Source organism: Labeo rohita, chromosome 7, assembly GCF_022985175.1.
Source record: "Labeo rohita strain BAU-BD-2019 chromosome 7, IGBB_LRoh.1.0, whole genome shotgun sequence".
In the NCBI taxonomy this organism is placed as follows: Eukaryota; Metazoa; Chordata; class Actinopteri; order Cypriniformes; family Cyprinidae; genus Labeo; species Labeo rohita.
The window spans coordinates 32,039,955-32,064,445 of NC_066875.1; the positions used below are offsets into that span (position 1 = coordinate 32,039,955).

The window sequence follows — 24,491 nt, forward strand, 5'->3', positions numbered from 1 at the left end:
AGGTTTATGCTCACTCTGTCGCCACAGTTTGCCTGTTAACCTTCTGCATCTTATGTTCAATAATAGCTAGTCATATCACAACCTGTGCCTCATATTCATGTGTCTTTCTCTCTCTTCCTTCTTTTTGTATGTAGGTCAGTATGGGAAACCCCTGAGCAAGTACATTCGACATTACGAAGGCCTGTCCTACGACACAGACGTCTTGCACAGCAAGCATCAGAGGGCTAAGAGAGCTCTGCCTCACCAGGACCAGTTCCTGCACCTGGACTTCCACGCTCACGGCAGGTCAGCCAAACCTGTTTCGCTCTTCCTGCTCAGTTGTTGTTTTTGGAAACCTGAGTGTGTCTTGTTCTGGTTGAATACCAGTCCTCTGAGCATTTACGAGGGCAAACGAGCTTCACAGATCGTGTGTCCTGTGAAAATTCAGTTTTTTTGCTTTTTAGGATTGACCCTGGATTGTTCTACCTGAATTTACATTTTTCACAGAGCAATACAGAATGGTTTGAGACCCCTGGTGATTCAGCCCTCCAGGCAATGCGGAAGCAAATTTATCAGGCTTAGATCTTTAGGGTCTGGCAAACAGCCTGCTGACAGAAAGCTTCCCATTTTCTGTGGTTTTTGAATGTATCTTTAGCATTGTTCTGTTCTTGGATGGCACAACTGGTGCTTTATTATTGCACCTGAGGCAGTGTTGTAATATGCCCAGTCAGCATTTCCACAGGAGTTGATTTGCACCATTCTGAGGACAGACGCTGTCTTCCTTCATAGTTTCATGACATAATTTCTCAGTTAGCTGACAGCTTATTACTCTACATTCCTTTTTATATTTAATCTACAGATTTCATCTGATGTCTTGATTTTACTACAGGGATTTTAGATTAATTTTTCAGTCTCTGATGAAGTAGAGAAACTGATGAAATTGCACTGGGTCTTCGTGAAAGACGGTTTACTGCAAGTTAACCTCTACAGCATCTGTATCATGATGTCGATTACCGCAGAAAATAATATCAACTCGTACCTCAGTTTGAATAAAAATGCTAAAACATATACAGCCTCTCCCAGTGAAAGCCTTTGGTGCATATTTATCGTAGGGTTTAAAAGCAGAAATGTAAAGCTTGTATTTTTGTTAACATTTTTACATGAATTATTCATTTAAAAAACAAGTTGATCTGTACTCTTTTTTTTATTTATTTTATTTATTTATTTTTTTTACAGTGCAAAGGGTTGCTCATACTGACAGCAATTTGCAGCAGCAAAGTGGCAGGATATTATTTATTTTTAACAAGAGTTGGTGATTTTTGTTGACACAAGCAAAAGATACCACTGGCAAAGAAACAAAGTTGAGCAGAACTTATGCAAATGACCAGAGACGTATTCATTTTAACATTTTATTGGCTGCGTTTTAAACATACCCTAATGGGATTCCATTGAAGGGCCCTATGAAATCTGTTTTACTTTTTCCCAAATTCCATTTTATTTTTTTTTCCAAATTCATTTTTTTTCCGTTTTAATTTTTCTAGACTCTGTTTGTTTAATAATTAAATGACATATTATTAATTTTAAAAAGCATGTCTAATTAACTGAAATCATGAAACATGCACAATTTAACAATTTATTACAAGTTTGCCAAAACTTAAATGTTTAAGGCCCTGTGAAATACTTTTAATTTTTTTTCTCAAATTCAGTTTTATTTTTATTTATTATTTTTAATTGATTTTATTTAAGAAATAATATATTATTATTTTATTTATTTCTTTTTTTAAGAAATACTGTGTTGTGTATTTACATTTTTCTGGGAAATAAATTCTGGTAAATTTTTCTGCTCATATATTCTTTCAAAAATACTGTTTTAATAGTAATTTTATTATTAGTAGGAGTACTATCATTACATTGTCATATATTTCTATCACAGTTTCTTCAAGTTAAACTAAACTTTTATTTTGATGGGTTGCTGTGAAGAAGTTTCTGTTTGTATATGATATGGTGATATCATATACATGCATGCTTCAGTATTTGTTTAGTAAACGAAACCGCGCATCTGCGCCATTCATTCACGCAGAGACACGCAGAACATGCAGGATTCATATTTAAAGTTATTTTGTGGGTTAATGTTCACAGTGTTTTGGTTGTGCTGTGTACTGACCTACTTTTGATTTAATCATCCAAAGTTCTGTGACGTTTCGCTTTACACAGTAAATTGTGTTTTTATGACTGGATCCCACGATTTTTTTCTGCGTTTTCCGCATTGAGGAAATCATAGGGCCCTACCACTGTAACTGCAGTACTGTCAGCGGGAACACATTTTTCCTTTGTTTTATATAAACCAAGGCGTGTGTCAAAATTATTACCTTTTTTTAGCAACTTTCTACAGATGCCTTTCAGCAAAGCTTAAGTTTAACTACATTCAGTTAACCAGTAGTAATTCATCAAGGTCTTCTTACTACTTCAGGTCTTTGAAGGAGCAATAATCACATACAAGCCTGTCTCAGTATATTGTGAAAGAATGAAGGGACACCTGAATGAAATGACAAATATACAAACAAATAACCTTGGTTTATTTGTAAAAGATTTGTAAGAGACTTCTTTTATCTCAGCGTCCCTTTTGTCGGCAGTAGTGTTCCCTTCTGACGGTGCTATATGAAAACAAGAGCCAAACGACAGGGAGACCTGAGCCTGCTAAGCCCAGTGACATAATCTTTCTAACAACGAGACGGATCTGTCTGTGTGTTCCTGTAATTGAAAGCTAGTTGATAGCTCTTTCACGTTGAGCGTTTGGTTTTGACATGTTCTGTGTGTTGGTAGTCAACATTTGCCTGGATGATATAGTAATTCTGTTTTCAAGAATGAAAGAAAGGAGTAAGCATATGAAAAAAAAAAAAGGACTGCTCACTGTACAAACTCTCTCTTGCGCACATACACACATGTGCACAAGCTCTAGTGTATTCCTTTGTGTCGTGACAAAAGAACGCACCAAAACACGCACGCAAGTCCACATAACCATCTGCTTGCTTCCTGCCTGCATGTGTGTCTGGAAAGAGTGTTCAGCAGCCTAAAAATAACACATCCCAAGCGTTCTTTCATTTTCACTCTCTCTCTGGGTCTTCAAATGAAGTGAGACTAAAGGAAGACAGCAGCTTACAAAGGAAGTACTGTTATCAGCGAGTGAGAATGCCACAATGGATGTTACATTAAATGGTCATTGTGGACTTAAGAAAAAGTGGATAACACTAATATACATGAAAACAGGGTCAAAATGCTGTGCAGTCTGATTACTGAAAATATATTTGCATCTAGTCAGAAATCCATGTGACTACATCATATATTTAGTGCAAAGACTCTTCTGAGACATGTACTGTAAATACCAGGTGTAAACAGCAGTCTGTCTCATCATCATTCTATATGGATGTTAATATAGGGCCCTTGTTTGCATGAGCTCAGAGGCCTCCTTTCTCTCTTTAGACTTCAAAGGTCTCTTTTGAAGCCATTGTACTCAAACGTGATGAAGGTCATCTATTGTGAAAGGGGTTCTGGGAGGCCAAAGTGTGAGTCAAGTTGATGTTTAGGCGCCTAACAGGAACTCTGAGTGTGGCACAGCATATAAAGTGGGCATTTGTCACATGTGATGGAGTGTTTTTCTTTAAATGCATTATACATGAATCGCCCTTATGTTTGTATGCTGAATTTAATTATATAATAAGTTTAAAGTACTCATTGGATAATGGCATATGTATTAATTTGTCTGTAAGTGCTACCTGAGAATGTCTGATAACTTAAAGCGACAGAAAATTGCACTTATAATTAAGATGTGTTACTGCACTTCTGAAAAGATTCATTATCCGAGGGTGGAGAATCTTCTGCATTTTAATAAACCTTGCTAATAAGCAGACAGGCATCATTAAATATAAATATAGTTGCCCTTAGATCAGTTGCTTTCATTTTAATATTCTAGGGTACTACTCCTTTATTGGTTTCTGAAATAAAATTAGTAAAATTATTTTAGGGATGCACCAATATTAAAAGTCTGGCTGGCACTGTTGCTGATATTAAAGCATCATAACACTATAATGTACTGTACTAAAATAGATGAGCTTTGCTAAGATTACTTTTAGATGGGTTATTAAATTATTAGTGTGGTTGATGACAGCAAATAAAATCTGAATGTGTAAATTGGGAAAATGAACATAAATAATTAAATACTAAATTTTGACGGGTGTAGGCTGCCAATCATTCATACATGCATAGATTTTATACGTCTTTGATAAGTCTTTTCTTTTCTTATCAATGTTGAAAACAGTTGTGCTACTTTTTTTTCAGGATTCTTTGATGAATAAAACGTTAAGCGGAGCAGCATTTATTTAAAATAGATAAGAAATTTAATACACACTAGCATTTAAAGTTTGGGGTCAGTACTTTTTTTTTTTTTTTTTCCTTTCTTTCTTTCTTTGAAAGAAATTAGTACTTTTATTCAGCAAGCATGTGTTACATTGATAATGATAAATGATAGTAAAGACTGATATTGTTAAAAAAGATTTCTATTTTGAATAAATGCTGTTCATTTGAACTTTTTATTCATCAAAGAATCCTAAGAAAAAAGTATCGCAGGTTCCAAGAAAATATTAAGTAGCACAACTGTTTCCAACACTGATAATATGTTAGCACATTAGAATGATTTCTGAAGGATATTGTGTCACTAACGACTGGAGTAATGGCTGATAAAAAATTCAGTTTTGCATCACAGAAATAAATTATATTTGAAAGTATATTAAAATATAAAACTATTATTTTAAATTGCAATACTATTTCATAATATTACCTTTTTCCCTGTATTTTTGATCAAATGAATGGAGCGTAAGAGCATAAGAGACTTACAGTAAAGACAGTAAAAATCTTACTGATCCCAAACTTTTGAACGGCTGTGTATATATGTAATATGTAAACGTATGTGTTTATATGCAATACAAAGAAATTACTACATGAATTATGTAAAGAAATATTAATTTTAAACTATAATAAAGTAGGAAACCATTATTTTCATTTGTGAACATAATTCACAATAGTATTTTATTTTTTTAATTTTTTATGTATTTGTAACCAAATAAATGCAGCCTGGGAGAAGATTAAAATGAAAAAAACATTACAATTGTAACTGACTCCACACTATTTAACTATAGTGTATATAGTGTATTTAATATGTAGTGTTTAATTGTATATCCAGTATCAACCAATTCCAATAATCACTACGATACAGATATATTGTGGATCCCTAAACTATAGCAAATATACAAGGGGCATGTGATATACACAACATTTTCTTTTCTGCATACACAGATTTCCTGTATGAACTCCAGTTTAAAGGAGAAGTCCACTTCCAGAACAACAATTCACAAATAATTTACTCACCCCCTTGTCATCCAAGATGTTCATGTCTTTCTTCAGTCGTGAAGAAATTGTGGTTTTTGAGGGATGCATTTCAGGATTTTTCTCCATATAATGGACTTCATTGGTGCCCCGATTTTGAACTTCCAAAATGTAGTTTAAATGCAGCTTCAAAGGGCTCTAAACGATACTAGCCAAGGAAGAAGGGTCTTATCTAGCGAGCTTTTGTGCTTAAGAAGTATATAAATTTTTTTGGAAAACATGACCGATCGTTTCGCAAGATAAGACTCTTCTTCCTCAGCTGCATTTTGGAAGTTTAAAATCGGGGCTCCAATGAAGTCCATTATATTGAGAAAAATCCTGAACTGCTTTTCTCAAAAAACATAATTTCTTTACGACTGAAGACAGAAAGACATGAACATCTTGGATGACAAGGGGGTGAGTAAATTATTTGTAAATTGTTGTTCTGAAAGTGGATTTCTCCTTTAACACAATATCAGGCAGTGCCTTTTTTTAAAAAATGTGTCTCTAAGGAGGGTTTTGTTCAGTAGGTACTATTCTCTCTGTCCCAGATAGTTATCTGTCCTATCTCTTGATGAAAAGAGCCAGTGTGTTTTGTATAACTGCTGGATAGTTTGCATATAACAAGACTTGGTGTTCTCAGTTATCACTGAAAGCTGTTGTGTTTAGTTTCTGACATTAACTCGGGCATTCAACTGTATGTTCAGACACATGTGGGGTGGCGTGCCTGAAAACAGTTGTCTGTGGCTGAAAGCAGTGTATTGTTTGAAAGAGAGCAGAGCAGTGCAGTGCAACGCAGCAAGTGTGTGTGTGTGTGGTACATTTGGTGTGTTTTGCCTGCTGGGATTAGCGGTTTAAGCCGCAGTGGAGCATCATGCCAGAGGTGGAACAGAATGAGCCCTGGAGCTAATCTCTCCAAGGTGAGTCCACAGCCGCACTCATTCCCCTTCACAGAAGCAGAGAGGCTTACGAGTGAATGAATATTTAACAATGCTGGAGATTCATGGGGAGTCACACATCACCGTATGACTTCAGCATAGTCGCTGTGAGTCTTGTGACTAAATACTGATATTCACATCTCTTCCCAGATCAGACTGCCTTTTATGTGAAAAAGTGAGGTAATCTCTGTACTGTTCCTGCAGTGTCACTGGCCCTCACATGCATGAGTTGAAGTGATGTCATAGTCAGTGTAGTTGATGTGAGCAGTGTATTTACATTACATTACAGTAGCAGTCACTTTGCTATTCAAGGTGACTTAGAGTATATCATCTACGGCACAGTCCCTCTGGAGCAACCCAGGCTCAAGTGTCTAGCTCAAGGGCACAATGGCGATAGGATCCCAGTTATTCACGAATGAGAGCTTGGACTGGTTAACTTTATAAAGGCATACTGAGGCAAGACAGTTGCCCATAACTTTCCCAAACCCTTGAGGTTTTTTCAATGCTTTGAAAGACAAAAAGCATATGCTGGCTTTGTCATCTCTCAGTTGATAAAAAAAAATAGTCTCCAGCTAAACAAAGCTGAACTGAGAGCTTGTGATTTAACCTCTAGGGAAGTAACTGTATACATAAGTGTCAAAGTAGCAGGAAGGTAGAGGAGGTTAGTTTGTCATTTTGTTGACTGTTTTTCAGCTATTCAGCTCACATCAGGCTAAGGCTGATGGGAATCCCACTGTGAATTTGAAGTTTTGGGTTCTTTGGTCTTATAAACAGTGGTTACTTTGACTGTTAATGAATACAAATGATAGTAAGATTTTTAATGTTTTTAAAGAAGTTTCTTATGCTCATCAAGGTGCATTTATTTGATTTAAAAATCCTGAAAAAAAATATGTAAATTTCAATGTAAAATAAAAGTTGTCAATATATTGTAAAATGTAATTTACTCCTGTGATGCAAAGCAAAATGTTCACCATCATTACTTGAGTCTTTAGTGTCACATGATCTTCCAGAAATCATTCTAATATGCTGATTTATTGTCAGTGTTGAAAACAATTGTGCTGTTTAATTAACTTTTTTTTTTTTTTTTGGAACCTGTGATGCTTTTTTTTCAGGATTCTTTAATAAATGAAAGTTAAAGAGAACAGCATTTTATTTAAAATAGAAATAATTTGTAACAAAAATAAACTACCATTTAAAAGTTTGTGGCTAGTAATTTTTTTTTTCTTTTCTTTTTTTTTTTAAGAATTTAATACTTTTATTCACCAAGGATGTGTTAAATTGATTGAAAAGTGACAACAAAGACTTATATTGTTAGAAAAGATTTATGTTTTTCTTTTTTTTTTTTTTTCTTTTTTTTAAGTTTTTATTTATTGAGGAATCCTGAAAAAATTGGTACGTGCCAGAATTGCTATATTTTCCATATCAGAATTTCTATAATCTAGACAGCATTTTGTACATATCAACATTGTGTAATATATCACAGCTTGCCTAATTTCATTGCTTCTAGTATATATGTGACCCTGGACCACAAAACATACATAATGGTAAATTTTTTTAAAAATCTATATATTTATACATCATCTGAAAGCTGCATAAATAAGCTTTCCATTCATGTGTGGTTTGTTATGACAATATTTGGCCGAGATATGACTATTTGACAATATGGAATCTGAGGGTGCAAAAAAAATCTAAATATTGAGAAAATGAACATTTAAAGTTGTCTGAAGCAATGCATATTACTAATCAAAAATTAAGTTTTGATACTGTGTGTTTATGGTAGGAAATTTACTAAATATCTTCATGGAACATGATCTTTATTTAATATCCTAACGATTTTTGGCATAAAAGAAAGATCGATCATTTTCACCCATACAATGTATTGTTGGCTATTGCTACAAATATACCCATGCTACTTACGTGGTCCAAGGTCACATATAGGTTCTGAAAATAAGTGCAAACCTTCTCAAAAGGGAGAGATGGTATAACAGAAAATGATTTAGACTTTTCTATGCAGACAGCAAGGATGTTAAGAGATTCTAAACCTGCTCAGTGTATATATTAGCCTTGACTTTATTGATTACACACAGCCATGATCACTACGAAATTCCCTCTTCTTCCTCTTCACCGACTGCATAAATATACCAGTCAGCAGGCACACGGTGAGCCAGGGCATTAAATAATTGTCTTTGTGTGTGAGGTTTATTTATTGAGCGTCTGATGTGATGTTTCTGTCTCTTCTGAACGCTGATGCTGCACTTCTGCCAGCATGTCACTCATTGCTTGTCTAGCGTAGGCTGTAGAGACGGCCTTTCTGCAGACTGATGAACTTGCTCAAATCACTGCAGGTGTTTTTTAGAGGACAGATTCTTCGGTTGATAACATGTGATATCTGACATCAGACATCTTTTCCTCCCTCTGTCAGAAGCCTTTTCTGTCTTTCCTTTCAGTACCATGTTCATGTAGGTGGAATTACTAAGAGGTTTGTTAGTCTCTGAGAAGGTCAGAGAGAATTACCTCTGTCGTTTGGCTCCTGCCCCTAGGTCTCAGAGCTAGCAGGCCCACCTCAATACTAAGGATGAACTCACTTGTTTGTTTGACTTTAGTGATAGATGCAGTATCACTTCACTGCAGGATCTTAGCCAACCCTGCTTTCTCACAGAGGTGTTTTCTATGTGGGAACTCTGTATGTGTGGCCGTTTTACACAGTCATAGTCAAAATGTTTTGTTGTTGGGAATAAAAGAAGATGCAGATGAGTGTCTGCATGTGAATACACACTTTCAAACATATTTATTTATTAACTAAAAGCATGCATATTAGGCTTACAGTAGCTGATGTTTCATGTAGTCCAACTCATTTGCATTTTATTACAAATAGCTAGTTTTTTTATAAGGCTGATTTTGCTTGTGCTAGTGACTGCTTCAAGAAAGAATTAATTTTCATATGTAAATTAACATACTGTATATTAGACTGTAGAGACATTATGTGTGTTATTTTAATCTTTAGACTAAACTAAGACAAAATATCTGTACTTATGTTCCATAAGCTTTTTCCCCCCTTTAATTACACCACATGTGTACTTGTATAAACTGATATTCAAAGTGGAATTACATTGGCTAATGCAATTTTAAATGAAATTGTCAAACAGTCATTTAAAAGCATTAAAGATAATTTGCTCACATATTAAACTCTAATTGATGCTCTCTGTTAATCATTAATGAAAGCAAGCAAGCAAGAAAGAGACTCAAAATAGTGGAAGACTTGCTCTTGGAAGGACAGTCTGTCTCCAGATCCCAATCACATAAATTCATTGCAACCAAAAACCACCAAGGGAAACTACCCATAAATGCTCTGGAAGAGTTGGAAAGTCTTATGAGAGTCCATTTCTGCTGAAACTAATTAAATGCATGACTAATGTAGTATTCATATTCTAATGATTATTAATTCGGAATTCGGGGTGCTAAAAGAGATTTAAATTTAGAAGTGCTGTGTTGTTACAATCCTCCTTACAAATTAGATACAGTTGAAGTCAAAAGTTTACGTACACCTTGAAGAATCTGCAAAATATTAATTATTTTATCAAAATAAGAGGGATCATACAAAATGCATTTTTTTTTTTTTTTGTTTTGTTTTTTTTTATACTGACCTGAATAAGATGTGAAGAACTGTGTTGTTACCTTACCTTAATACCAGTTGTTACCTGTGTGTTTTTTTTTTTTTTTTTTTTTTTTGTTTTGTTTTGTTTTGTTTTGTGATAGTTGCTCATGAGTCCATTGTTTGTCCTGAACAGTTAAATTGCCCGCTGTTCTGCCCGCTGTTCAAAAGCTACAGAAGATACTTACATGTTTCCTAGAAGACAAAATAAGTTACATTTAGCCTGATCTTCAAATTCAAAAAGTTTTCACCCCCCGCCTCTTAGTCGTCATATTTCCTTCTGGAGCATCAGTGAGCGTTTGAACCTTGTGTACTAGTTGCATATGAGTCCCTCAGTTGTCCGCTGTGTGAAAATATGGATCTCAAAATCATTCAGTCATTGTTGTTAAGGGTTCAAATACACAAAAATGCTGAAAAACTAAGGAATTTGTGGGACCTGAAGGATTTTTCTGAAGAACAGCATGCAGTTTAACTGTTCAGGACAAACAAGGGACTCATGAACAACTATCACTAAACAAAAAAAAAAAAAAAAAAAAAAAAAAAAAACCCTTTCTCTTGTGGACTAGATGTAAACATCTTTTATGTGAAAATATTTTATTCAGGTCAATACTAAATAAAAAAGTAACATGCATTTTGTATGATCCCTTTTATTTTGGTAAAATAATTACAATTTTGCGGATTCTGCAAGGTGTATGTAAACTTTTGACTTCAACTGCAGAGACTGTGTGGATAATTAGTGCCATGCCATGTAATCAATGCCATGGATCTAGTTTTGTAATATTGTTGGAAGTTTTTGTTGCTGAAACAAGAACAATTTTATTGTGGATCTGAATGTACAAATCCATTCAAACACGGCTGGAACTTTCCACTTTCCCACCATTAAAAAGGCACAGATTTATTATTACAGCATACAAAATTACACAGGCTCCTTCACTGTGCCAGTGCTCCTGAACTTTGCAGATTGTGATGCTTTTGTGTACCCAGGTCTCATCCACTATTGCTGTTTCCCAATGCAATAAAAACGGCCTGTTTGGTCAGCAGGAATGAGCACAGAAGCATTTGATTGCATTAGATATTTAAATGACTGTTAAAAACTTTTAGTTAGCACTTTAAAATTACTCAGCTTCTTTTACCACTAAAATAAAATTGCAGAAGTGGTAATGATATCAGCCTTTTTACATCTGTGCTAAGAACATGACCAGGAGACCTGTGGTGTCACGTTTCTGTAGACACGAAAGGGAGCTTGTGTGTGTGATAAACATGCTATTTCTTCTGTGTAAAACAGGCAAGGCAGGGGCACATGGTCTTCATGTGATGTATATCTCCCCTCTCAAACCCTCATGTGAGCTCAGAAAACAGAGAGATTAGGAAAAGTTGAGTTTGAACACAGTCCCTCCTTACATTCTCCTGAAATTCCTGAAGAATGAGTGTTGGGCATGTGATCCAAATAAGATCCCTTCTTCCTTAGCGCATATTACTTTTAATAATTCTAATTCAAACTCTTCTTCAGCTCTTATTCTCAGTTATGCGCTATGAAACAAAGTTTTTTTTTTTTTTTTGGTTTTGGAAGCAACAGAGATCACTGAGCAACAGACAGCAGCTTAAAAAAACAGTGACTAAAACTTTGCAGAGGGTTTTTCTGACTGTGATCATCTTACAAGCCCTGCAGAGCTCTTCAGATGTCCTACCACACAAACACTCAATGACATTTTTTTGAGGGGTTTCATCTGTTGTTCATACTTTCTTAGTATTGATCACCATGACAAGACTGGAAGCACAGGGGTACCTGAAATAACAAAGGAAGTGCTGAGAGATTACAGTAGGGTTGCCTAAGGATCTGTTCTCCTGTTATAAACAGTACATGTTGTTTGTTGTTGTTACATGGAAATGGAATTGAGATCAAGAGATTTTGTTTGAGTTTGTGTGGTTGTAGTGTTTTCTCTACTGAAAATAAAATTATTTAATTTAATTTACGGTTTACTTGTATTTTAGAGCTTACTGCAAAATAGCATAATGTTAAAATGCAAAAAAGTAAATCATTTTTAACAGCAGATGATTAAATTAGATGCATGTTGAGTATAATTACTTGCTTTTGTTTTTTCTGAAGCAACTTTTAACCAAAGTTGGAGTGATGATCTGAGTGTTTTTTTTTTATTTTTATTTTTATTTTTAATAGTCCAGCCATCTGATATTCTTGTCCATAAATAATAGACTGTCCAAATGTGTGGGGTTACCCTATTAAAAAAAGTAATGGATTTAAAATGCACTTATTTTTATACTGAGTGTAGTTCAAGTCTATTAAAGGAGAAGTCCACTTCCAAAACAAAGATTCACATATAATGTGCTCACCAGGGTTGGGGTCAATTCAGGAATGAACTCAACAATTCCAATTCAAAGAAGGAAATGGAATTGGAATTGGAATTCAACAACAATTATTATTTAATGTTTATGAAAGTCTCATACTCTCACTTATGCTGCATTTATTTGGTCAATGATACCGTTCAAAAAATCTTTGTACAATTTAAAATTTAAAAGTTTTCTATTTTAAAATATCTTCAAATGCACTTTATTCCTGTGATGGCAAAGTTACATTTTCAGCAGCCATTACTCCAGTCTCTGGCTTTTTCTGAAGGGTCAGTATCACATGATCCTTCAGAAATCGCTCTAATATTCTGATTTGGTGCTTAAGAAACATTTCATTGTCGGTGCCAATAGTCTTGTGGTTAGTGCACCGACATATAGCACAGCTGTGCTTGCGGCGACCAGAGTTCGAATCCCGTCTCGAGGTCCTTTGTTGATCCTGTTCCCTTCTCTCTGTCCAAGACTTTCCTGTCGTCTCTCTACTGTCCTGTCCATTAAAGGCTCAAAAATGCTAAAGAAAATTATAACTTAAAAAAAAACCAAAAAACATTTCATTATCAGTGTTTGAAAACACTGTACTGTTTCACATTTTGTGGAAGTTTTTTTCAGGGTTCTTTGAATAGAAAAGCATTTGTTTCAAAGTCTAAAGGATTTATTTGCCCATTTTATCCAAGTCCATCACTTAGAAGAGTAAAAGCACAATTTAAAGTCCATGTCTGCCATACCGAAGCTTTCCATAGCAAGCACTACAAAAGATTCTCTCTCTTTCTGTCTTGCTCACTCACAAACACACTTTATCATGATCTCTACAGTTCAAATATGTCCTTTATGTAGCAGTATGTGCTGTACAGGAGATGTTGACTCATCACCAGATGGGTTCTTTATGAGGTTTGTACTGAAAAGGTCTTAAAAAGCTCTCCCGTCCATCCATCAAACGGTTAACAGCCCCTGCACCTGAAACTCTGCTGCTGTGCTGTGATGTTGTTCTTATTCATCTGCTTCTCACTCACTCTCACTGTCTCCTCTCTCTGTAGAGTAACTCTTGCTCCAGTTGCTCATATGTGTCCCTGATGTTTTTGTCCTGTTGCTCTAAATTGGATTTAAACTGAGGTGCTCCTCTAGGACAGTCTGAGGGAAATCTACAAATCATACTGGCTTCGGCTTGCATCTGATAATGGAAGGTTGTGTGGTACATCATAACAGTTTACAGTATTGTCATAGTGATTATGTATGCTCCTGTGGGGAGAGAAGGTGATTAGAGAACAGTGTGTAATAAGTTGATTGATTGGATTAATAGGTTGCTGTTAGAGTGAAGAACGCAAGCACATAATGGTTTAATAAAAACTTTCATTAAGACTTGATACTCTTGTTGCAAGCGCACTAGAACATGGACAAGCGAATAAACAATCTCAACGGCTTTTCAGCTGACTGACGCAAATGTTTAAACCGTATACCAGCCACAAAAAAAAGTGGTCCTTTCCAAGTTTTGTTTTTACCTAATCTTCAGGGTTTTTTGCTTTGGTTTTCTCACTGTGGATTGTTCGGTGGTATCCTTTGTGAAGCTACTTCAGAATGATTCATATTTTATACAACATACCTTATAGTTGAGTTGAATTGTGTCTAATTAAATAACCACGTTTCAGTTCTAGGAATCAGATTTCTCACCAGCGTTTTGCTCTTGCCCGCAGTGGTGCAGTCTGCAATTAATTCTGTTGTATTGATTCTGTATGGCACGCAGCATTGAACACAGACAGACTGGCAAGGAAAGTTGATTCAAGCCTGCTATGCACTGCAGGATCAATGGCTTCTCTGGCGTCTGACAATTCATTCCCCATTTTCATGGTTTTTGTGTGCCCATTGAGCAAGCGTCCATGTGTGTAGCCCTCCAGCGGCCAGATGGGCCGATCTGTGTCTCAGTAATGAGTCCTTAGAATGGAGTGTGGTAAAAATAGGTAGCTTTAAAGAGGAGAGAAGTGACAGGCAGATGAGAGGAAGTCCAGCTCAGAGAAGCCAGAGCCCTGATTTCTACTGTGATTCACAGCCTGTCTCAGCAAAAGAAACAAACCAGACTCACTCAAGGACTTCTTATCTCCCTAGCAGGATGCATTTGGTCATTTTGCCTGCTCGAATTTTCTGCAGATCATTCACTCCAGTATAGATGGAGTGAGTAGGCTGTTGCACTGTCACTGTTTTTTCGACATTTTGTGTCAGGTTTGTAGGATGGCATCTCAAATAAAACAGGGTGAGCTTTTATTAATTTGAATTAATTGTTGTGCATATTAATTAGAAGTCAACTGATATATGATTTTTCAGGGCCAATGCAGATACTAATTGTTACAGATCAAGTAGACGGATAACCAATATTTTTAACCGATATATAACAGTCAAGGTCTGAAATGTTTTCACTATTTTAAAGTAACCGTTTTCTATGTGAATATATTTTAAAATTCCTGTTATTTAGAGGTTTTTCAAGTTTCTGTGAGTATAAAGTTCAGAATAACAGCATTTATCTGAAACAGAAATCTTAAATGTCTTAATCTTAAATGTTAAAGACATTTAAATGTCTTTATCATCACTTTTGACCAATTTAAAGCATCCTTGCTAAATAAGGGTATGAATTTCTATAATTTACTGAACTGTTTTAAATACTGACAATAATAATAATAATCGGCATATTAGAGTGATTTCTGAAGGAACGTGTAATGAAGTAAGACTGGTGTAATGATGCTAAAAATTTGGCTTTGATCACAGGAATAAATTACATTTTAAAATATATTCAAATAGAAAACGGTAAATTTTAAATGGTAAATTTTAAACGGTAAATTTTAAATGGTAAAATTATTTCAAAATTATACCGTTTCTGCTGTACTTTGGATCAAATAAATGTAGGCGTGGTGAGTAGAAGAGACTTCTTTTAAAAAAAAAAACGACTGGTAGTGTGTCTGGTGGAAAAATGAAATTAATGTCAAAGTTAAGAATAACAAGGGCTTTGACAAAAACGTTAAATAATTTTATCGACAAATCAGTTTTGAAAGTGACTGATACCGATAACTATTAAAAAAAAAATTAAAAATGCTGTAGTTTTATTAATTTGTTGTTGTTGTTGTTGTTGTTGTTGTTGTTGTTGTTGTTGTTGTTGTTTTGTTGTTGTTATATACTTTTTTGTTTATATTTTTAAACAGTGTATTTACTATTACTGTTGTTACATGAAATATTATTTGATTTGTATTAATTATGTATTTTTCTTATTAATGCTTTTTGTTTTGTTTTAATGCAATATCTTTATTATTATTATTATTTATTAATAAATTATTTAATTAATAATTAAACATTAAATAATTATAATTATAAATTATCTTTTGAGTTTTATTATTATTTTATTATTATTATTATTATTATTATTATTATTATTATTATTATTGAGGAGTGTCAATCAAGGCAGGTAGACCCAGATCTGGTCAGTGAGTCAGGCAGTTGTATAATGTAGGGATGTTCTACTCATCAGCGCTTACCTCCTCTGTCCTGACCTAATTCAGCTGCCATCTCTCACAGTCATCTTTAACAACCTTTATTCTTTATTCTTCCCTCTCTCTTTCGTTTGCTTTCTCTTTAAGGGATGTTTCATTCTCATTGTTCGCTCTCACAGTCTTACTCACACTCAATATTCCCTACTGTTCACCGCCCCCATCTCCCGTCTGTCATAGAGCACTCTAGTAAAGCGTTCTTTCATCACTCTATAGTAAACAAAAGGAGCATCACATACTCAGTAAATCTCCTGTTGCTGTATCACTCTGGCCGTATGGACTCATGTAGTTGCCGTCTATGCTTTTGGCGTCATCTTTTTTTACATGAATATAATTTCTCTGCATTAGAAATCCACTTATACTCAGATTAGGGGGCTGAGCTGGTGGATGTCATTAATTTCAGATGCATTACTGTAAACGTAATTGAAAGTGTTGAGTGCTGGGTAATTACGTTGCACATGCCGCTTGGGCTAAATTGGGTCTGACTGGGATGGGGTGGGATATTCCCGGAACTGCCTTTAGCAGTGAAAGTGACGCTGTTGAGGAACAAAAGATCACAGTGGGAACCTAGATGCCTCCCTTTGGCTTTTAGGATGTTCGTACAAAGAAGTTTGCTGGGTGCTTGACAAATGCGGTGATTCACTGTGGAGCTAATGAAGGCTTGCTGGTGCTCAGCTGATGAGGGGGCTGTCTCTTCTGGCTCTGAGGTCGAGTGCTATCAGAGTCTAATGATCTGTTGGTGGCGAGACCACGATCTGCCGTCTGCTTGCATATTAGGGCTGCAGAATGAAATGAATTGTGCCTATAATAATTGCATCTTTAACACTCCTCTGTTGCCCGCAAATATCACAAATATTTTTGTAGAGTAGGCATCCTGTTCTCTCTGTTCATGTGATTTCGTGTTTGTTTTGGATTTGCTGAGTTCAGGTTTTGTGATTGCTTGTTTTTAATGGCTTACAAACACGCTGCTTTCCCAGATGTTGCCTTCCTGTCATCACATGAGGATAAATATAGCCCTCTGCAGTAATGCTAAGTGGAAATGCTGCTAATTTGTATGAGAAGCAAGCTGCGAAGGCTGAGGTGCTCTCTAATCTAGCGCTGTCTCGACCCAGGGTAGGATTGACCAACAAAGTCAGTATCCCAGAGGATGGGGACCTTAAAGGAAGTTAATTATTCTGGTTCTGGTTCTGATTCCTGTTAACGATTCCTGTGGCTTAATGGTTGTATTAACACTCCTTTTAGTGCTTTTAAAGGGCACCTATTATGCAAAATCCACTTTTGCATGGTGTTTGGACATAAATGTGTTTTGGCAGTGTGTGAACACAACTGCCCTACAATGATAAAAATGCACCCACTCACTTATTTTTTTTAATCCCCATTAAACCAAATGTGGCATGCAGTTTTGATTCTCAAAGCAGTGTGATGTCACATTGTTTAGGCCCCACCCACAGCTGCTGACTGACAGTCCTGCATTACTGTAGTTTCCGCCCTCAGTGAGTTGTCTTTGTTTGTTCACCATCCTCCATTTTCTCAGCGCTCGAGTAGCTCTAACGTCAACAATGTCTCGTAAGCAATCCCGGTGTTCTGTGTCTGGATGTAAGACTGAACATAAGAGTCTTCATTTTCTTCCAACATCTGAGCCACTGTGGATTACTATTGTTTTTAGAGGTATTGCGCCTCAGAATCCACCTAAATACATTTATGTCCGTGCAAATTATTTCACTCCAGTCTGCTTTGTGAGTGTCATGCCGTTTTAGTGCTTAGCTAACGTTTTAACCATATTTGTGTGCGTACATTATCAAAGTATTTTAATTGATCGCCACGCTGGTGAGATTAGCTCTGTAACATTGCACTGTTTTACTGTTTATTCCTGTAGGTATGCAAAGCAGAGATGTATACGCTACGCCCTTTTTTGAAGATGGGGTGGGAATATGCAGCTCATTTTACTTTAAAGTGATACACACCAATAGAGGTGTCACAATTCCTTGATTCAATTCGAGTACTCAGTTTTTAAAAAATCCTCAACTGCAATTTGCCAATGTCGAGTAACAGCAAAATACTGGAAATGGCGCAGACATGCGCAAACCATCTCAAACTCCATATCTGCATATTGCTACGACTGAGTTTATTATAACGTTTATCTGGGAACAAAATGTGTCATTTCATCAGATTTGTAAGGTAAATCATTTATAAACCTACACAAACACAGGAGAATCTTTTTTATATATGCTAACTGTTCATAGCGAATTATTTATTTATTTATTTATTTATTTTTTTTAAATTAAAGCTCAAAACCTCACTCTGAGTTTACACGTTTTGATATTCAAGAAATTATAGAATTTGGCTGTGGCTGTAGAATTTCTGTTGTGAATAAATTGCCAAATATTAAAGATTAAGTGGACATTTGAATTAAATGTTTAGTGAATATTAAACAAGGATTAGATTGCACAGTGAATTAAAAAAAAAACATCTTAAGGCTGTTGGTGCCCTCTGCACATTTGTTATAATGCATAATGTACATGAGTTCCAACCAATTATTCGATTACCAAAATATTCGTTAGTGACAGCCCTACACACCAAAACAGCTCTTTTTTTTTTTTTTTTTTTTTTTTTTTTTTTTTTTTTTAGACATGCCTCAAAAATGACATTTTCCAGATGTTGTAATAAATGATGTGTTGAGAATTTAAGCTGAAACTTCACAGACACATTCTGTGGACACCCAAGACTAACAATACATCTTGTAAAAGTGGCCATAATAGGTGCTCTTTAAAGAAGAGAAAGTTCTTTTCAGAAGTAAATTAATATTAAACTTAAAATGAGTAAAACTGTTGTTACAGAAGTGACACCGTATATGCAATTTGATCATTTAACTGTTTTGTAATATATTTTAGTACATCTGTATTAGTGGAATGAAGTGCACTTGTAAGAAACATTATGAACCTAAGTATAATTGGAAAAGAAAATGAAAAGTGCCTCACAACCCTGGTACTAAGTTTTTTCTCCAGTTTAAAGAGTGGGACAAGTAGCCTAACTTCTGAGAATATTTGGACAATAATGATCGTTTTTAGCTAAACATATATTTGACACATATATTTTTTTATTTTTATTTTAAACCACTTCGACATTCCATGCACAGAAGCACCGGAGGTGGGGATATAGAAATCACCAATGTTGGTTACGTTGTTTATAAAGTCCTGCACTGGTTTGACATGGATCACAAAGCCTTTGAATGACTTTGGGCACTGGGGGAAAATTTTGTGCTCTGTGGTCTCCATTATGACTCATATGGCTAAATGAAGTGTAGACGTCTCTATTGTTTGTTGGTTTTTCGATGCTTGGGTGGTGTTTGACTGTGATCGCCCACGATGGAAGGTTGAATAAGACTGTGGCTGTTGTTCATGATCTGAGTCACATGACTGAGGTTTTTTTGAAGACATTCTCAGATTTACACACTGGTTTTTGGAAACTTTGAGACCTGCATTACTTCCTTTTGTCTAATTGTAACACCTGACTGGATCTCACAAGAAAGAACATGTAATATGCTCATTCCTCGAATCTCTACTACTGCCCCATAAATCATAGATATTTTTACCTGTCAGTGCTTGTCCTGAGGTATGCATGTCTTTTGTGTGTTAAAGCATTGGTTAGTAACACTGTATGAGTGGTATGAGCATGTAATCCTAATGTCCTTCTGTACTAGAGAATCTGAGCTGCAGGCTGGGATGGTTACTTCCAAATGGGAGTTTGCTACAGCATTAACAAGTTCAAATCAAATTAGAATTAATGTGTGTCCCAATAAAAACCTCCTATCTATTAGGGGTGTAACAGTACACAAATATGACAGTTCGGGACGTACCTTGCTTTTCATGTCATGATTCGGTATGATTTTGGTACAGCAGGGGGAAAAACTAAACTTTTTTTTTTCTTGATTTAAAAAATATACTTCAGCTTATGCTTTGAACTATAGGGAGCCATTTTACTTAATAAGGTTACAATTAACAACTTAACCCAAACTTAAATTTAATTACTATTTATTTTTAAATATAATAATCAACACTTGTAACAATTGTATGCAAACATGTAAATTGCACATAATGCAGTTTTTAAATGAACTTACACTGCCCTAGTTTGGAAACACCCTAGAAAAGTGGCGATATTGGCATGAATCCTTTTTAATTTGTAATTTTGCACTGATAAGGGACAACACAAACTACGAAAACATATTTTATTACATAAACAGTTTATACATAGAAATAACTTAAATTTTTGATTAATCAAAATATCCACCATTAGCAGCTATTACAGCTCTGCATAATCTGGGCCTAGATTCATTGTATTCTAAACTTAATTGGCAATCAGTTGTTGAAGCTATTAAGGTGTGCTGACCCAAAAATCTTTTAAAAACCTGGGCCAAGTTTAAACCAGTAACCAGGCATCACAGCTGGCAAAGAGGCATGTCTGACTTTGACATGTGTATATATTGCCATTGTTAAGTCATCAAAATGAAAATTATTATTGCTGGTCTTCAATGATTAATGTCAAGTTACATTAATGTATTTGCACCAAAAAATAAGGATTTATGCTGATATCGTCCAAAACCGCACTTTGCCAGGGGTGTTTCCAGACTTTTGGAGGGCAGTGTATAAATTCTAAAAATAATATTTGTTAAAATATATTCAGTTACACAGTGGCTGTCATAACATGTTTTAGATGAATTTAAACATACATTAAATAATTAAGACTAACAGATAAAATACAGTATAATGAGTATTTAGTGTAATATTTCACAAAATGCTCTTCTCTACACTTAATTTCTCTAGTGAACTAACAAGCTGTGGACACTGATGACTTCCCTGAGGTAAATGAAATGCTACGTGACGTTTTATTTCCATGCTGTTTTGTTGATGTCTTTCTGCGGTTGAAACACTGATTGAGCGATTACATGAGACGTGAGATGTTGATTTATTTTTATTCGCGTTAATAGTAGTAGTACAGAGGAAGGAATGATTGCGTTCACTCACGCTCCGCGCTGCCATTTGAACGGACTCCATTTACACTACACAAGTCTGGAGCACGTTAGCAGTTCTGACACAGCCAGTCTAGTCAATGTTTGTGTTTATACCAGCATGATTCTGAACCATCCCAGAAGCAGGTCTCCGAGGCGTTTATACAGCAATCTGTCATGCCACATCAAAGACGGCATTTATTTTTGGAATTTCCTGGGGGGGAAAATGCTGTACTTGTTCGGTACACATGCGTACCAAACCGAAAGACCCGTACTGAAAATTTTCGGTACAAATACGTGTTACACCGCTAACACCGCAATTTAAACATAAAAAAAAATCAATAAATTAATTAATTATTAAATTAATTAATTATTTTCATGTCTGTACACTTTTATGATACTGCCTTTTGTGCTGTTTTAGAAGCTTAAAAGCTTTCAACAACTTGAGCGTCAGTAATTGTTGACAGAATTTTCTTTTTTTAATGTGAACTGAACTCTCTGAATTAGATTAAGCAATTAGCTGATGATGCTACTCATGCTAAACATGTCTGAGTTTGTTTAAAAAAAAGGGTTGAGGTGAGGATATACATTTATAGCTAGCTGTATATAAAACAATAGAAGTCTATGGAATGTTCTCATTTAGGTAGCAGTGTAGTGTAAATGTAAGTATTTTTGTACATAAAAAACTGTAGATGTCTATGTGTCCTCATTTAGGTGTGTGTGTGTGTGTGTGTGTATGAAGGGTAGTTTTAATTAGAGAGTTCTGAGAATGGCCTGACCTCCTCCACCTGCCTGTTCTCCCTCCAGGACTCTTTGTCCTTTAGTTTCCTCTCTCTTCTTTTCCTCCTACTCTTCTTCACATCTCTCATATCTCTCATTGTTGTTCTCCCTTTCCTCATGACAGCACTAGCATATGTTAGCAGTGAGTCTCACCTGCACAAAGGTCAAGCCCATTCTGGGTGGAGCACTGAGCTGCTGTCCTCATCACTAGGAGTGTTTACTACAGGGACGTGGCTCCGCCTGTTTGGCTTTGAGTCTTCCAGTTCCTGTATTGAGCCTCTTATGAAATTCAGCTTTTTGTTTTTTCAGGTCAATACTGTGTTGTTTTTCACATTACGGTAATGTCTTTTGTCTAGCTAACATTATTAAAATCTCCCCTGATGAGGCACATCTTGTCCACAGCTATTGTCTGGCTCCTTTTGTCCTCTGATGTATCAGAGACAAGAGCTTCACACACACAAACAAACACACGGGCTCAGCTGCACGAGTATGGGTGATGCCTGATCCCGTTTATCCTGAGGGAATCCATGATCGCAGGGTGGTCAAGACCATTTCGGCAAAGCAAGACATTTATTTGTCTCTCTCTGCTGTCAACAAAACAAATGACTGATGTAATCTGCAGACAGAGTACTCTGCAGAAAACTCTGTGGGTATTAATAGACTTGTGATGCCATATACATTCCCCAGCCCTTGTGTGTTTGTATACTGAAACATTTTGGGCAAAGAATATATCTTAATGGCTATCATTTTTGGTGTGAATGTTCTTTTACTCAATGTTTTTTTTTTCTTTTCTTTTCATTAATTCACCCATGTCTTAAACTAGACATCTGGCACGCGCTCAATTATGCTTTTCGACATGTCAGAGCATCAATGTGTAGAACTGTGTCAAGAAAATAACCCAGATGAATCATATTGAATCACTGTGAGTCACTCACCAACACCTAGTGTTTCTACAGAATCCTAATGACCTACTGTGCCAGTGGGAAATTGAGTAATCCGAAGGGAAGATATGATTTGATTATAAATGCTGGTAAATGAGAAAAAAAAAAAAAACCTTTTGGCAGTGGGAAGTGCTGTTTGGCAGATTTCCCATATTCCCCCTTTATCTCATAGTTTCAGTAATGCTCTGCATCATGACTCTTATTCTGACTTGGCTCAGGCTAATAGTATTTTGGTGTGTGTTGCACAACATCACATTGTGTTCACTCAGGGGCAACTTCACAGTCCGTTAATCTTGTTCTCTTTCTCTCTCTTTTAACATCAGGCATTTTAACCTTCGGATGAAGAGGGACACCTCTCTCTTTGCTCCCGATCTGAAAGTGGAAGTTTCTGGAGTAGAAATTCCTTACGACACCTCTCACATTTACACTGGAGAAATTTACGGTAAGCATGACACTTTTCTAGCTCACACGTGCACATAAAAACATGCATCCGCCACAACACACTTTCTGAATTTCCACGGAAATGTTGCCTCCAACTATTGGATGTTGTACACAGTTTCTTTTCTTTTTCTTTTTATAACAAATATGTTATTTTGTGTTTGTTTTCATGCACACACAACACATTTTCCTTTCACTTTGAGTTTGCTCAAATTTCCAAAGAAACATGCTAATTGGTATTTCAAAACCTATGTTTATTGGTTGCATAGATACAGTTTGATGCAATCTGGGCACGGGGGTGGGTAAGCGTCAACAATCGTTCCTGTTTGGCTCAGAGGAATGAAATGCATTGGTTTCTTCTGATGAATCAATGCGATCAAAATGTGATGAAGTAATCATGTTAACTACGGAGCCTCTGAATATCCAAAAAAGTGGAGAATCCCAGCTTTGCTGTACTTTTTAATGCATTCGGATTGGATTAGCTGTTCAAAAGTTTTTAAATATTTAAAAACAGCAGTTATTTTTAGCAGCGGGCGGCTGTCTCTGTCTTTGAGGGTTAACTGAATTTGATTTAGTCTGGTTTCATGGATCTGAACTAATTGCATGGAAAAGTATCTACTTATTTTAATTAAGTTCACTGGACAAGCAATTTTTTGAATATTTAGCAAAAACGCATGTTGGTATGTTAATAATAATTTCGAAGTCTTTAGCAATAACACATGTGGCACATTAAGGACAGTTTCATTTATAGTTGTAATATATACCATTAGATTTCAGCAAAGAAGACTGATCTCAGAGCTGCCATTAGCACAGTTATTGTTCTTTGCACGAATCATTAAGTCAGTGAAGCTGCCAGCACCCTAAGCATGAGTGCTACTCTTCTGCATAGTGGTAACCTCAAAACTTTTTCTAATCTCCAAACTTAATCTAAATCTCAAAAAGAAGTCACCGTTACATGTATAAAAACTCTAACATGTCATTTTCTTTTATTACCATTTTTGTCAACGGTTCCCTCTCATGCAACCCCATGCAAAGCAACTTTTCAGTTAGTTGTGTCAACAAAAATGATTCATGTAGTCCCAACACAAAATGGTTAAGCTCAATTAATTTTTACAAATTTAAGTGGACTTAACATAATGGAAATAAGTTAGATAAGAAAATTTCAAGTATTTAGTTGTTTATGCTCATTTTAACCAAGTAATTTGAACAAGCATTAAAAATCATTTTGTTAATTAATTAGTTATATATTTATATGATATTTATTCATTTGATTAAAAAATACAGTAAGAACAGTACTATTGTTAAAAAAACCCAAAAAAACCCACTGTATTTTCAGGCGTCATTACTCCAGTTTTTAGTCTCATATGATCAGTAATGCATTAAATTGGATTTTTGCTGATATCCGATATTCCAATACTTTTCAACTCATTTTGGCTGATATATTTCCTCTTGTTT

At 35.5% G+C, this 24,491-nt stretch overlaps 1 protein-coding gene across 2 annotated transcripts in view; it reads left to right on the forward strand.

Moving 5' to 3' along the window:
- adam10a (ADAM metallopeptidase domain 10a) overlaps positions 1-24,491 on the forward strand; it is a 66,804-nt gene that overhangs the window by 13,494 nt on the left and 28,819 nt on the right. For both annotated transcript variants that reach the window (XM_051114871.1, XM_051114872.1), the window contains exons 2-3: positions 135-285; positions 22,922-23,040. In XM_051114871.1, coding sequence (XP_050970828.1) covers positions 135-285; positions 22,922-23,040 — 270 coding nt within the window. The remainder of the gene's footprint in view (positions 1-134; positions 286-22,921; positions 23,041-24,491) is intronic.